A 17,135-nucleotide genomic window follows, 5' to 3' on the forward strand; every position below is an offset into this window, starting at 1 on the left:
CACTGACTTATTAAACTGATAGTTTCGTAATTTTCACACCTGGCAGGAATCTTTGGGATTGGAATTATTATATTCTTCTTGAAGTCTGAGGGTATTGCACCTGTCTCATATATCTTGCTCACCAGATGGAAGAGTTTTGCCATGGCTGGCTCTCCCAAAGCTATCCCGGGGCCTCGTTTCAACTTAGGTCTTTTAGAGCTCTTTCAAATTCTCACACAGTATCATATCTCCCACCTCATTGTCATTTAGGTCCTCTTCCGATTCCATAATATTGCTCTTAAGTACATCACCCTTGTATAGACCCTCTATAAACCCCTTCCAACTTTCTGCTTTCCCTTCTCTGCTCAGAACTGGTTTTCTCTTTGAGCTCTTGATATTCATATAGGTAGTTCTCTTTTCTCCAAATGTCTCTTTAATTTTCCTGTAGGCTGTATCTATCTTATGTCTAATGATACATGCTTCTACATCCTTACATTTGTCCTCTTGCCAGCCTTGCTTAGCCATTTTGCCCTCTGTTGATCTCATTTTTCAGATGATTGTATTCCTTTTTGTCTACTTCATTTACTGCATTTTTATATTTTCTCCTTTTGTCAGATAAATTCAATATCTCTTCAGTTACCCATGGGTTTCTACTAGCTCTCATCTTTTTACCTACTTGATCCTCTGCTGCCTTCACTACTGCATCTCTCAAAGCTACCCATTCTTCTTCTACTGTATTTCTTTCCCCTGTTCTTGTTAATTGTTCCCTAATGCTCGCTCTGTAGCTCTCTTCAGCCTCTGGTTCTTTCAGTTTATCCAGGTCCATGTCGTTAAATTCCTACCTTTTTGCAGTTTCTTCTGTTTTGGTCTACAGATCTTAACCAATAAATTGTAGTCAGAGGCCACATCTGTCCCTGGAAATGTCTTACAATTTGAAATCTGGTTCCTAAATCTATAGCTTACCATTATATAATCTATCTGAAACCTTCCAGTGTCTCCAGACCTCTTCCACGTATACAACCTTCTTTCATGATTCTTAAACCAAGTGTTAGCTATGATCAAGTTATGCTCTGTGCAAAATTCTTCCAAGGGGTTTCGTCTTTCATAACTTAGCCCCAGTCCATATTCACCTACTACTTTCCCTTCTCTTCCTTTTGCTACTATTGAATTCCAGTCCCCCATGACTATTAAATTTTCATCTCCCTTAACTATCTGAATAATTTCTTTTTCGCATCAATCTCTTCATCATCTGTGGAGCTAGTTGGCATATAAACTTGTACTACTGTGGCAGGTGTGGGCTTTGTGGTTATCTTGCCTACAATAATGCATTTACTATCCTGTGCATAGTAGCTTATCCATTTTCCTATCTTTTTATTCATTATTAAACCTACTCCTGCATTGCCCTTATTTGATTTTGTATTTATATACCTGTATTCACCTGACCACAAGTCTTTTTCCTCCTGCCACCGAACTTTACTAATTCCCACTATGTCTAACTTTAACCTATACATTTCCCTTTTTAAATTTTCTAACCCACATGCCTGATTAAGGGATCTGATATTCCACATTCCGAACCATAGAAGACCAGTTATGTTCTTGCTGATAATGATGTCCTCCTCGAGTAGTCCCTGCCTGGAGGTCCAAATGGGTGACTATTTTACCTCTGGGATATTTTACCCAAGAGGATTCCCTCGTCATTTAACCAAATAGTAAAGCTGCATGTCCTTGGGAAGAATTATGGCTGTAGTTTCAACTTGCTTTCAGCTGTTTGCAGCACCAGCAACAGGAAGGCCATTTTGGTTGATGTTACAAGGCCAGATCAGTCAGTCATCCAGACTGTTGCCCCTGCAACTATTGAAATACTGTTGCCCCCCTTCAGGAACCACACTTTTGTCTGGCCTCTCAATAAATACCCCTCCATTTTAGTTGCACCTATGGTAAGGCTATCTTAATTGCTGAGGCACACAAGCCTCCCCACCTACAGCAAGGTCCATGGTTTATGGGGGGGGGGGGGGGGGGGGGGGAGTCATTAGTTATGAAATATATATTAATTGGCTGTGTCTCTTTGGTTACAAAAATGGATTATATCAACTTTACATACTTGTCATTGTATGTAAACTTAGTATATGTTCGTAACAGTCAACAAATAGTTGCAGTGATGTACTAAGCTGCTTTCGTTCTGTCTCGTGTGGTTGCTCTCTGGAGCTAGAATGTTTAGTCTATGAACTCAAAATATTGTAAAGCTACAGTGTGTGTTACCTAATGTTAAAACAAATTGAATGTTCATTAAAACGTTGATGTAAAGTAAGTAACCTCCATCATAATATTATTTCAATGTACATATTGTCAAGTTATAACCTAACTATATTTCACAGGAAGGAGAATCTACCATCTAGACCAGGGCCGTCCAGAAATTCTGCACGTGTGCGGTGCTCCTGCATGTGTGCAACTTCCGGGTCACAGCGTGCATGCCGCAGCCGTCAGTATTCATGTAGTGCATGTTTCTATTCACAGATGTTGCTTTATCCACTTGCTGGGATACTCTGTACCAGAGCATTCTAGTGATCTTTCCACAGCTTGCAAGCCAACCATGGGAAGGTATTTCGCGTATTAAACATTTAAAATACTGTCACAGTCTTGAGACGTCTACTTTTATGTTAACAGTCTAACCCAGTAAGACAAGTAATACAGTTAACAACCGTGGGTTTTTATTAAGGCAGCTTGACTGACAACACATAAATACACATAATGTTTATGATCTAGTATTTAAGAAAGAGAATGACTTCATGATTTCAAATAACATTAAACTAATGCAAGGTTTCCTGTAACTAATTCTCAGTGCCCTCAGTTACACCCACATAATTTCTGTATCATTGACCTCTGAACAGAATGATAACTGCAGACCTCTCAATGATCACCTGTTATTTCAATACCATTATTGCTACATCTTTCATCAGCTCCATCTGAAATCTACATAATAACCGACAATTAGATGAATGTTTTATCGACTTCAGCTGTGCGTAGCCCTTCACACACACACACACACACACACACACACACACATATATATATATATATATATATATATATATATATATATATATATATATATATATATATGAACTTCCACATGGGAAAAATATATTAAAAACAAAGATTCCAAGACTTACCAAGCGGGAAAGCGCCGGCAGACAGGCACATGAACAAAACACACAAACACACACACAGAATTACGAGCTTTCGCAACTGGCAGTTGCTTCGTCAGGAAAGAGGGAAGGAGAGGGAAAAATGAAAGGATGTGGGTTTTAAGGGAGAGGGTAAGGAGTCATTCCAAACCCGGGAGTGGAAAGACTTCCCTTAGGGGAAAAAAAGGACAGGTGTACACTCGCACACACACACACACACACACACATATCCATCCGCACATACACCATGTGCGGATGGATATGTGTGTGTGTGTGTGCGAGTGTACACCTGTCCTTTTTTTCCCCTAAGGGAAGTCTTCCCGCTCCCGGGATTGGAATGACTCCTTACCCTCTCCCTTAAAACCCACCCTCTCCCTTAAAACCCACATCCTTTCATTTTTCCCTCTCCTTCCCTCTTTCCTGACGAAGCAACTGCCTGTTGCGAAAGCTCGTAATTCTGTGTGTGTGTTTGTGTGTTTTGTTCATGTGCCTGTCTGCCGGCGCTTTCCCGCTTGGTAAGTCTTGGAATCTTTGTTTTTAATATATATATATATATATATATATATATATATATATATATATATATATATATATATATATATATATATATATATATATATAAAACTCAATGTATGTATAAATTGGAACAATCGGTTTAATGACCAACTTTACTGATAATAATGTAACATGGAGCAGAATGAGGCAATAATGCACAGTTAGTAAACAATAATTTTTAATTATGAAAGGAATAAATCCAAACACGTCTATCACTGCTCATGAGAAATGATAATTGAGTTGTGTGTCTCATCCATTGTCTTAGGGACATTTAATTTTGCTTGCCATTCTTCACTGTTGAGTACACTACACTCGTCTTTGTAATATGTATTGTAGTGTCTTTCAATTGAAAACTTACGGTGGCCACCTATTATTCAGCAGCATAGCAAACACTGTGAGTTTTCACCAAAGGCTACAAAAAAAAATTGCAGTTCCCAGTCATTTTTAAATGACCGATAACATAGATCTTCCGTCCCTTGCTTTTTCACAGTATCTGCCATTTCTCTGTACTTCTCTGTTAAGATTACGGTTACCCGGGGTAAACGAGACTGAGTATGTTGCGCTCTTGCTTGTGCCACATAAACAGGGAAGTGGAGCCACCGCCGTTCATTTAGGACACATGTCTAATAACAGATGTCGCTGTCGCACATGTGCAGCACTTCCGCACGTCTGCACACTGTGCAGCGTTTAGCCGGCCCTGATCTATACAAACAGTCAAATAATAATTTCAACATCAATGAGCACAAATTTAAGTAGAAATAATAAACTTTGATTACTCTGCCTGCCTTTGTTCATATCAATATGTATTTATTGTGCAAATGCATAAACATCAGTAGTTCACGAAGGGATTGAGTAATTGCAACTTTGTGTACGTGTGATACAATTAAAAGGTGTCTGCTTGCTGCAAATGCTAGATGTTATAAATATAATGAAGATAAACATTCTCTAAAGTTATTGAAAGCTAATACAGGTAATCAAATAATAATAATAATAATAATAACACCTACAGAACAATTTGTCGAAGGACAGGAACAAACAAACAAAGAGTCAACACAAAAAGATACTTTTGTTATTCACAATTGTCACAATGTTGGTCACATATCCATAAATTGTCCTAGAAAGAAAAAATTTAAACAAGAGCAAAAGGAACAAGGTGCTGTTAGTATGAGTGCTTCCTGTGGCATAGTTACAATGATAACTGGATAGTTGACTGTAGGACAACTCACCACATGTAGATGTGTGTGATGTCCTTAGGTTAGTTAGGTTTAAGTAGTTCTAAGTTCTAGAGGACTGATGACCTCAGATGTTAGGTCCCATAGTGCTCAGAGCTATTTGAACCATTTGATTGTTAGGTAACATAGGGAACTCTGCAGGTTTGATGAAGGTAAACACTTTTTCAATATATTCTTATTTATTAATTAACACTAAATTGTTCCCCCTGTCACCCTGCATGGCAATCACATCTTGAGAAGACAGCTTTTCTTTAATATGTACAACACTTTTTGCTTCCTACAACTAGTGTTGAACATATCTGTATTTTAGCTTTTAGTTCATGAGCACTAGACTGACTGACTATGAAAGGAGATGGAGACTGAGAAAGAAAGATTCCACCTTTGCTGAACACACTCTGCATGAGTGTCATTGATGTGATGTGAAATGTGATGTTCTCCATGAAGGAGCTAAATGTTCGAATATGTAAGAGACAGCCAGAACGTTCACAACTATATAGTTAAATTCCAGATGTAAAGTACAGCTTAAGGTTCATTTCATTTTATTTGTTTAACAAGACGTCAATGAGCTGAGAGCAGTGGTTGGTTCTTGCTAGATTATGGTGCGAGCCGCATCCTGAAAGTCAGTTCTGGTTGGCCTCAATACTATACAGCCAATAAGAAGTGAGACGGTTTGCCACCTAACGCATGAGAGAGGGGGCTTGTAGAGGCTGAGAGAAGAAGGAGGTGGTGGACTAGCTTTCGAAGGAGCCAGTCATGCTGAAAGTGTCCGAATGCATTATGTGTAAAATGAAGTGATATTGTGACATCCTCGTTTTGGTACAGTGATAAAGGTAGCTGGTGTTTACTTTTAACTATTTGTGAAATTTTAAGAGTTGAGAGATATTTTGTTCTGGAGACAATTTCGTGTGTAAACTTTGAACTAAAAGCGTGGTGGTACTAAGTAAATTTTTTTTATTGAGTGTTTATGGCAAGCAAAAACTTTATGTAAAGACAACCACTGAATGCTGAGTGCAAAAGTAAATAGCAGTTTATTGACTGTGTTACTCTTGTCAATGATTTCGGAATTGGATAGGAAAAGTTCAGGCTGTTTGAGTGTGACGAGAACTGTGAACAGGAACTTTAATGAGCTGAACACATGTAGGCTGATGATCTTGCTTAATAGCAATTAAAAAAATCCTAATGCAAATTTAAAAGGACCTTTGAACTTAGAAATTTGAACAGCAACCCATTTCCAATTTAGTCTTTAGAGTTCACAAGACATTTTTAAGCGTTTTGTACTTATAGTGGCCTCCGACATGTAGTTTGAAATCTCAGTTTCTTTAACACTGCTATTCTGAGATCTCTTAAATAGCTGCAGTCAGGAGTTCCATGTGCAGATCTGTATCAAGGTAGGTGGACAATTTATGCCGCAGAACAGCCGATGATGTGCGAAAGAGCACGTTACGGCGCAGTGTGCTGACCCTATGGCCCCCACATCCAAATGGTACAATTGGCAGAGGACCACAGTTCATGAACCCCAATTAATCAGCCAGAGCCAGAACACAGAGCTTTACTTCACTAATAAATATTTGGGCAGACAAAGACTATGCATTGTTTTAAATAACAATGTATGGGATTTCTTTTAAAATCAACTATGAGAATGGAAATGCTGTGCTGTACTGTGATATGAAAATGTGCACTTTCATTTTTGTTTCTCACATTTGGTTTTAACTATGATGGCAGGGAATTTAAACCATAACATAAATTGTTTCTACCACACAGTTTTTTTCTCTCTATACATAATTTTAATAACAAAATTGATGATATGAATATAATAGAGGGAAACATTCCACGTGGGAAAAATATATCTAAAAACAAAGATGATGTAACTTACCAAACGAAAGCGCTGGCATGTTGATCGACACACAAACAAACACACAAAATTCAGCTTTCACAACCAACAGTTGCTTCATCAGGAAAGAGGGAAGGAGAGGTAAAGACGAAAGGATGTGGGTTTTAAGGGAGAGGGTAAGGAGTCATTCCAATCCCGGGAACAGAAAGACTTACCTTAGTGGGAAAAAGGACAGGTATACACTCACACACACGCGCGCACACACACACACACACACACACATACACACACACACACACACATCCATCCGCACATATATAGACACAAGCAGATATTAGTAAAGGCCTTGTGTGTGTGTACCCAATCTGACAATGAAAACTCCAGGTTGGAATATCAACAGTACAAGGATGTGATAGATTGCTATTCACTGTAAAGGTGACACGGTGAGTTGTAGATATGTGCAACAAAATAACACTTACGCATTAGCTTTCAGCCAAAGCTTTCTCAGAAAAGGAAACACACACACATTCATTCATACAAGCAAACACACCTCACACATACACTTGACAGCCATTTCTACCTCTGGTCCCAGATGCTAAGTATGATGGTCATGTGTGCATGAGCTGTGCCTGCTTGTGTGAATGAATGTGTGTGTGTTTTGTTTTGTGAAGAAAACTTTGCTGAAAACAAATGTGTGGTGTCTATCCATTGAGTCTCTCTGAAGCTCAACATGTCATCTTTATGGTAAGTAACTAAGTAATCTCAACCATCCAAAATTTTGTGATGGTCCCCATTTGCAGAATCAAACTATCTGAAATAATGTCACTGAATTTACGGACCTCATAGATTCAACACCTGGAGAGGTCTCTCTCATACCTTGTATACTAATGGTCCATACCAATTTACCCATTCAATTTAAGCTGTCACGGTAGAAACAGAGTACAAGGAGAAAGACAATGAAACTGCACATTTTCACAGCAAAGCATTTTCTTTCTTGTAACTCTTCAGGCTTTCCCAGTGAGATCTTGACATATGGAATAATCGGGTCTACTGCCGGATTATTGTGTCACTCTGGCACAATATTTCAGCCTTCTGCAGGTGCTGCCTGAGACTGCCATATTGGAGGATCTTGTCCAGTATTTATGCCCAGAGGGCGCTGGGTGCTCTCTTTGCTGTCCACACTCACATGGCGCTGCTTTTAAGGTGTTGTCTCTTCCCCCGGTGGTCCCTCAGATGTCCGCACCCGACTTGGTTGCCATCTGTGGCAGCTCTCTGAGGCCCGTCCTGTGTCAGGCATTCCATTCATGGTCCACACCTGCCTGATGCTGCTCCTGAGGTTTTGACCCTTCCCTGGTGCTCCCATGGATGTTCGTGCCCGCCTCGTCCACCATCTGTTGTCTGGCAGCTGTCGGGAGTTGCATTTGCGGTCCCCGCCTGCCTGGCACTGCTCCTGAGATGTTACTACTTCTTGAGGAGTTTCTTGGTTCCTTTTGTTGGGCCCTGATAAGCTCCAGAGCCAGACCTCACCCCAGCTCGGACATCTGAGGGAGCATCAGGGAAGAGACAACACCTTATAAGCTGTGCCAGGCAGGCATGGATTGCAAAGAGAGCACCCAGCGCCCTCTTGGCATAAATACTGGACAAGATCCTCCAACCAAAATGTTGTGCCAGAGTGACACAAACACCCGGCAGTAGACCTGATTATTCCCCATGTCAAGATCTCACCAGAAAAGCCTGAAGAGTTACATCAGAAGCCTCTACGGGGAGGAGATGTACCTTAATATCGAGAAGCTGGATAAGCTTTGACAGAGGAAGGGGAGGATGCTGAGTTCCTCAGTTTCCTTCTGAGATGCTGAGAGGGGAATGTAGTTCCTGTCTTTGCCATGTTCAAGCATCATGTTAACACCAGAATGGCGAACAGAATCAAACACTGAGCCAGCCCTGCGCTGGTAAGAGAAAGAGTGTGTGACATGCACCGCCTAGATGGCACGTCCAGGGATTTGCTGTATCTCCACCTTTCCATAGCAGCTACCCTGACCCGAGAAGACTGGGACCAAGTTGATGGCACCTCCTGGTCCTTGGCTGAATGCACCATGAGGAAACCAACAGAATGTCAACAGGCCAAGTTTGAAAGCCTTAACAAGAAGGTACAACATGATGGGGGCACACGGACAGTGGTCAACCTGAGCGACAAACAGCTCGATGAGGCCATCTCAAAAGCACTCAGCAAGGGCCTCAATTTTGCAGTGACTCTCAGAAGCGTACCTGCTGCGGCCTTCATCAGTACAGTTGAGAAAATCGTCAACACGCTACCTTCCAACATGCCTGAAGAGATCCACAGGGAGACCTGCAGGGCACTCACCAGGACGAAGTCCCCCAAATCTAACATCTCCAGCGTGGAGAGGGTGGCACTCAGGCAGCTACGGGAGAATGACAGCATTGTAGTTCTGCCAGCTGATAATGGTAACTCCACAGTCATCTTAAACAAGTTGGAGTATGATAGGAAGGTGCAACAACTTCTGGAAGACACTGCTTACAAACCACTAGATGGCGACCCCACTGACACAGTGGTCAAGAAGACCCGGAAGTTGCTGAAGGAGACAGGTCTACCTGAACAGGTCATCAAGAAGTTTCATCCCAAAGCACCTGTACCACCCAGACTATATGGACTCCCCAAGGTCCACAAGGAGGGGGACCCTCTTCGACCTATTGTCAGTAACATCGGCGCATCGACGTACTTCACTGCACAATACCTGAAAAAGATATTGGCACCATGTGGACACCACATTCAGAACTCGGAGGACTTCCTACAATGGCTAAGGCAGCTACACACTGTGGTCTCTAACATCACATTCAGTTTCAATGTGGTGTCTCTCTTCACACGAGTGCCACTCACCGATTCACTCAGTATCATTGGAGAGAAGTTTGATGGTGCCCTGCTCGACCTATTCAGGCATGTACTGACCTCAACATATTTTCTTGACGGGGGTCAATTTTATGAGCAAATGGAAGGAGTAGCAATGGGTAGCCCTGTATCAACAGTGATAGCCAATCTTTTCATGGAAAGGTACGAAGAGGAGGCACTTGCATCAGCCACTTACCAACCCAAGGGCTATCTTAGGTATGTCGATGACACTTTTGTCACTTGGCCCCATGGCAGGGAGAAACTAGATGACATTTTGGAACATCTAAATTCACGCCACCCAAGTATAAAATTTACTATGGAGCTAGAGAAGGATGGACAGCTCCCATTCTTGAATGTCCTGGTCAAGAGAAAGGCAGATGGCACGCTGGGGCACAGTGTATATCGTAAGCCCACCCACACTGACTTATGCCTTCAAGCCAGTAGCTGCCACCACCCAGCACAGAAGAATGGAGTCTTGAAAACATTATTTCTCGGGGCTCGGGCTCTGCAAGATACAGAAAGTCTGGCCACAGAGATAGAACATCTACTGCTGGTGTTCACCAGAAATGGATACTCCTGCACAGACATCCAAAGGGCAATTCATGCTACCAGCCAACCACAGGGTACAGAAGAGAAGCCAGAGGAGGCGAAGAAGGTGGCCATATGCTGGACCTATTTCTGCAAAGATCAATTCTTTCAAAATATGATATAAAGAGTATCTTCTGTCCACCCTCCAAAATTGGGACAATGCTACGGAGTGTGAAGGACGACCTGGGGCTACGTAAACCAGGCATTTACAACATCCTGTGCCAGCGTGGAAAGTCATACATTCGCCAAACAACCAGGATGCTGGACGTCAGGTGCAAAGAACACCAGAGGCACACCAGATTCAAAAAGGCAACCAAATCTGCCATAGCAGAGCACTGTCTGGTGCTCGGTCACTCAATGGACTACAACACCAAAACTACAACACAGATGCCAATATTTTGGGACAGTGTCATAAAGGAGGCCAATGAGATCAGGATCACAGACAACCTAATAAACCAAGACAGCGATTACCAGCTCAGCTTGGCATGGAGTCCGGCTCTGGAGCTTATCAGGGCCCAACAAAAGGAACCAAGAAACTCCTCAAGAAGTAGTAACACAGAAGGAGCGGCACCAGGTGGGCGCGGACTGTGAACAGGGTGCCCAAAGTGGGACAGGCCTCAGAGAGCTGCCACTACCACAGATGACGACTGAATTGGGCACAGACATCTGACGGAGCACCAGAGAAGAGACAATACCTTACAAGCAGCATCAGGCGGGCGCAGACCACAAACGGAGCGCCCGACGCGAGACAGGCCTCAAACAACTGCCAGAACTGGAGATGGTGGACAAGACAGACGCGGACATCCATCGAAGCACCAGGGAAGTGCCAACACCTCAGGAGCAGCGCCAAGTGAGTGCAGACCATGAACGGAATGCCAAACATGGGTCTGGCCCCAGACAGCTGCCACAACCACAGATGGTGGACGAGCCATGCGCAGACGTCTGTGGGAGCACCAGGGAAGGGCCAAAACCTCAGGAGCAGCACCAGGCAGGCATGGACCATGAATGGAATGCCCGACACAGGACGGGCCTCAGACAGCTGTGACAGATGGTGACCAAGTTGGGCGTGGACGTCCGAGGGTGCACCGGGGAAGAGAGAACACCTTACAAGCGGTGCCAGGTGCGCATGGACGGCAAAGAGAGCATAAATACTGGACAAGATGCTCCAATATGGCAGTCTCAGGTGGCACCTGAAAAAAGCAACAAGTTGCGTGACCGAAATATTGTCCCAGAGCGACACAAACATCCAGCAGTAGACCTGATTAATGCACATGTTATTTTCTTTCTTGCTCTTAGTTTTAACAGAACATCTGTAGACTGTTACTTAAAAACATATGTAGCATATGACCATCTGAATATTTATTTGAGTACTGTGTAAGAATTTAAAGTAAAATGGTCAAGAGCTTTTTGAGTTTTTGTAGACAGTTTAGTTTGTTGCTGCAAACCATCAACTTGCAGCGTTGCATAATGTTACAAAATATCTTAATGGAGAGCAACTGGCAGAGTACTGTGTCATTGTGATGTTGTAGTTACTGTTACTTTATTAATTACTTACATTCTTTTCTGTTTGGGAAACAAAACATACCTTCAAATGCTCCTTATGTATAGCTGCAAGCAGTGGTGTACAGCCGTTGTCATCCTTGAAATTCACATCTGCACCAGCAGCAATCAAATGAGTGACTATCTATTGTATCAGAAACAAGAAGAGTTAATCATTCACATTAATTAGGAATTAGACAAAGACTCAAATTTTACTTAACAAAGAAACGAAATGAAAAGAACACATCTTGGCCCCAGGTTTCCATTATATTTGGTAATGTTCGACACATGGAAAAATTTCAGTGAAAATGATAACAAAACACATTAGTAGCAGCAGTAGTATTCCATGGAATAGTACATACAAATAATAAGAGGAAGGAATGTAAGAGGGATTTCTTTTTCTCTCAATGAAACTTCTTCTTGCTGCCGCTGATATCTCTGATACATACATTTTCCAAGTGCTACTGAAATCTTCATTCTCCTCTTTTTTTTTGAAAAACGTTCTCTTTCACCTGCATTACTAATCCACCTCATCCAATTTTCAGGCCTGGAGTCATTTTGTGACCTGACAATTTAGTTAAAATACAGCCCACTATTCAAATGGAAAATCTGTGTTTTCTTGAATCCAGTCTGAAAATTTTCAGGTTCATTTAAATTCTTCTAACACATTTCCAAGAAGCATGGGAAACTGATCCGTTGATATAGCTGGGATTTCTCTTCCCAGATTGCTTGCAGTTATTCAGTATTTCTCTCCACTCATGTTGAGAGGTCTGACATGGGTGCACTGAGAGCTTGTGTAAGGCAAGATGAATTTTCTGGCAAACAGACAAAAAGAATGGCATTTCCTTCACATTCAGATCTATATATTATGACTAAATGTTGCCTATTAGAACCATTTTACTGCTCAGATTTCTAAGAATTGGTAGAGGATAAAATGAGAATCCACCTTCATATGCTGCTGAATAAAGCCACCCATATCTTGTCCTATTGTACCACATTCCATGAGTCTCATTTTCAGTCTAGTTGGGCCACAGATATACACCTTATAAATGACAAATACAGTAACTGACAAAACTGCTGCATTTCCACAGAACATGACATTAACACTGGATTTAGTGAAATTAATTATTCATTCAAGATGTTTATAACTTTAATGAAAAATAACTTTCTTCTTCCCTGGATCGTCACTCATATTTGTCTCATTGTAACTGTATATATTCTCATGAGGGACATCAGCCAATACAATGCTTAGTTGTCTATGTATCCTGTGGTAATCTTTTTGCGAACAGCTGTTTTAGGACTTCTATAATTTCAGCAAATATTATTAATAGCTGCGGATACTTTTGCACAGGTTATTTCACCCCGTCTCATCCAGAAAGATTGTCTTTAATAGTAGATAATGTTTTGCCACATCTTCCTAAACAGACTTTGTTATGCAGCTGAAATCATCTACATCTACATCTACATCTACATCCATACTCTACAAGCCACCTGACGGTGTGTGGCGGAGCGTACCCTGAGTACCTCTATCGGTTCTCCCTTCTACTCCAGTCTCGTATTGTTCGTGGAAAGAAGGATTGTCGGTATGCCTCAGTGTGGGCTCTAATCTCTCTGATTTTATCCTCATGGTCTCTTCGCAAGATATACGTAGGAGGGAGCAATATACTGCTTGACTCTTCGGTGAAGGTATGTTCTCAAAAACTTTAACAAAAGCCCGTACTGAGCTACTGAAAATCTCTCCTGCAGATTCTTCCACTGGAGTTTATCTATCATCTCCGTAGCGCTTTCGCGATTACTAAATGATCCTGTAACGAAGTGCACTGCTCTCCATTGGATCTTCTCTATCTCTTCTATCAACCCTTATTATACACTCCTGGAAATTGAAATAAGAACACCGTGAATTCATTGTCCCAGGAAGGGGAAACTTTATTGACACATTCCTGGGGTCAGATACATCACATGATCACACTGACAGAACCACAGGCACATAGACACAGGCAACAGAGCATGCACAATGTCGGCACTAGTACAGTGTATATCCACCTTTCGCAGCAATGCAGGCTGCTATTCTCCCATGGAGACGATCGTAGAGATGCTGGATGTAGTCCTGTGGAACGGCTTGCCATGCCATTTCCACGTGGCGCCTCAGTTGGAGCAGCGTTCGTTCTGGACGTGCAGACCGCGTGAGACGACACTTCATCCAGTCCCAAACATGCTCAATGGGGGACAGATCCGGAGATCGTGCTGGCCAGGGTAGTTGACTTACACCTTCTAGAGCACATTGGGTGGCACGGGATACATGCGGACGTGCATTGTCCTGTTGGAACAGCAAGTTCCCTTGCCGGTCTAGGAATGGTAGAACGATGGGTTCGATGACGGTTTGGATGTACCGTGCACTATTCAGTGTCCCCTCGACGATCACCAGATGTGTACGGCCAGTGTAGGAGATCGCTCCCCACACCATGATGCCGGGTGTTGGCCCTGTGTGCCTCGGTCGTATGCAGTCCTGATTGTGGCGCTCACCTGCATGGTGCCAAACACGCATACGACCATCATTGGCACCAAGGCAGAAGCGACTCTCATCGCTGAAGACGACACATCTCCATTCGTCCCTCCATTCACGCCTGTCGCGACACTACTGGAAGCGGGCTGCACGATGTTGGGGCGTGAGCGGAAGACGGCCTAACGGTGTGCAGGACCGTAGCCCAGCTTCATGGAGACGGTTGCGAATGGTCCTCGCCGATACCCCAGGAGCAACAGTGTCCCTAATTTGCTGGGAAGTGGCGGTGCGGTCCTCTATGGCACTGCGTAGGATCCTACGGTCTTGGCGTGCATCCGTGCGTCGCTGCGGTCCGGTCCCAGGTCGACGGGCACGTGCACCTTCCGCCGACCACTGGCGACAACATCCATGTACTGTGGAGACCTCACGCCCCACGTGTTGAGCAATTCGGCGGTACGTCCACCCGGCCTCCCGCATGCCCACTATATGCCCTCGCTCAAAGTCCGTGAACTGCACATACGGTTCACGTCCACACTGTCGCGGCATGCTACCAGTGTTAAAGATTGCGATGGAGCTCCGTATGCCACGGCAAACTGGCTGACACTGACGGCGGCGGTGCACAAATGCTGCGCAGCCAACGCCATTCGGTGGCCAACACCGCGGTTCCTGGTGTGTCCGCTGTGCCGTGCGTGTGATCATTGCTTGTACAGCCCTCTCGCAGTGTCCAGAGCAAGTATGGTGGGTCTGACACACCAGTGTCAATGTGTTCTTTTTTTCATTTCCAGGAGTGTATATTCAATTCATCTGTGAAAATTTTTGGGTGGCCTTGTTCCTTATTAAATTGCTTCTTCTGCTTTCTGTTAACTGCAGAATGTCTTATCCTAAAACTAAATTATACTATGGCTTATGCATGCCTTTGCAAAATTTCAATCAAGTGAATTGGCTGTAACCTCTGCTGAGGTCGATCTTCAGAGTAATATGCAAATCTGCAACCACCAAGGATTGTTTTGCAATTCCTTGTCATCATGTAATGTTCTATAAATAATGAGTTTGCAAATTTATTTCAAATTGGTTTGAAAAATGAATGTTTTAAAGGACTTTCAATGAACTGTTACATCTCAGTGGGGGGTAGTGGAAAAAGAGAGAAATAAAAAGGCTTTGGTTGGATTGATTGAATAGAGAGTTGTGTAGTGCTGGAACAGAAACAGGGAAGTGGCTAGATAGGTAAGACAACAACTACTGAGGGTTACAGGAATACACGATATCTTGCAGGGAGGGTTCCCACCTGTGCAACTAAGAAAAGTTGGTGTTCATGGGAAGGATGCAGGTGGCACAGGCTATGAAGAAGTCATTAAAATAAAGAACACTGTTTTGGAGACATGCTGAGCAACAGGATTTTCCAGCTGTTTTTCTGGCACAGTGTGTCAGTGGCCACTCATGCAGATATACAGCTTATTGATTGTCATGCCACATGTATAATTCAGCACAATGGCTGCAGTTTAGCTTGTAGGACATTGCTGGTGTTTGCTAGGTTTGATATGGACAGAGGTACTGATGTAGCAATCTTTGACGTGGAGATCAACATTGAGGAAAGTGACTTGTTGGGTTGAGTAGGAACAGGTGGAGAAAATGGGGGAGAAGGTGCTGCGTTTCTGGAGGAATGTGGGTAGGGTGTCCTCAACCGTGATCCAAATCACAAAAATGTCACCAATGAATCTGAACAAGGTGAGGGGTTTGGGATTCTGGGTGGTTAGGAAGGATTCTGTCATATGTTGACAACATAATGACTTGTTCATTGTTAAGCTTAAAGTTATATGAAGCCATCAAGGGCACTCTGAGGTAAGAAATCAGAGACACAATGCAGAGAGGAGGCAAAAGTGGTTGCGTTTAGCTTACTGTAGATAAATAGTAACACTAGAGCCATGCACATTGCAGACGCTCTGGGCAGCTCTCCCAGGGGAGAACTTTCACTTTAGAGAACTCCATCCACTGCCTAGATGCTGTTGTAAGGCTTCACTGTAGAAGGTGGCCATGAAGAAACAATTCTTATCAGAGGCAGCAAGCTTGTTACTTGCTCCTGAGAACTGCAGCGTCAGTGGCTTTACACAGATTAGAGTGCTACCACAGAACTCTACCCATAGAAGGATGGAGTGTGGGGCCAAGTGACATTAAACAATGTTGTTGCTAGCCATAATAGGAGCGGCAGTGATGTTTGGCTTTCAGCTGAATGTTGTTGATACCAAACTTGGAGTTTGTTGATGTAAAATCCAGAAGCATCCCTACCTACCAAATAGGAGTAGGGGAGGAATCTAATTATGGTTGGTCAGAATGACTTATCTGATTGTTTGAAGCTTGTTAAGTGCCATTGGAGTGGTGGATTGACTATAGAGTGGTAGAAATGGTGCACCACCATGATTCTTTAAAATCCCATGTTTTTGTATTCAGCAGTTGTTCACAGTCAGATTGCTGGGGCGCTGACTCCACATCACTCATGGCCAGCCTCGGTAAGCTCTGACATGTCTATTTTCCTCACTTGGAGTGGTACTCTCAATTTTTAATTAGTTGCTGTTAGTGTTTACTGTTTCAGTTAGCACCCACCCCCATGGCTTCAGACACTGTCTTCTGCTGTGTTCTGGGAATGTAGGATATATTGCAATACCCTGTGTTCCCATAACCCTCCTGACCTCAGCCTCCATAGTCACTGCAATTCACCCGCCTATTCTCTTCTCTGTTCCCACACCAGCACTACACAGACTCGTAGTCTTATTTCTCTCCGTTTCTGCACCCCCACCCCCAATCTCCTCCTCATCCAGCTGTATGG

The 17,135-nt window shown here is 43.1% G+C and overlaps 1 protein-coding gene across 1 annotated transcript in view; it reads right to left on the minus strand.

The window, feature by feature from the left end:
* LOC126281097 (serine/threonine-protein phosphatase 6 regulatory ankyrin repeat subunit A-like) overlaps window positions 1-17,135 on the minus strand; it is a 333,802-nt gene that overhangs the window by 140,959 nt on the left and 175,708 nt on the right. The window contains exon 8 of the mRNA XM_049979815.1: window positions 11,861-11,959. Coding sequence (XP_049835772.1) covers window positions 11,861-11,959 — 99 coding nt within the window. The remainder of the gene's footprint in view (window positions 1-11,860; window positions 11,960-17,135) is intronic.

The sequence above is a fragment of the Schistocerca gregaria genome, chromosome 1, assembly GCF_023897955.1.
Source record: "Schistocerca gregaria isolate iqSchGreg1 chromosome 1, iqSchGreg1.2, whole genome shotgun sequence".
In the NCBI taxonomy this organism is placed as follows: Eukaryota; Metazoa; Arthropoda; class Insecta; order Orthoptera; family Acrididae; genus Schistocerca; species Schistocerca gregaria.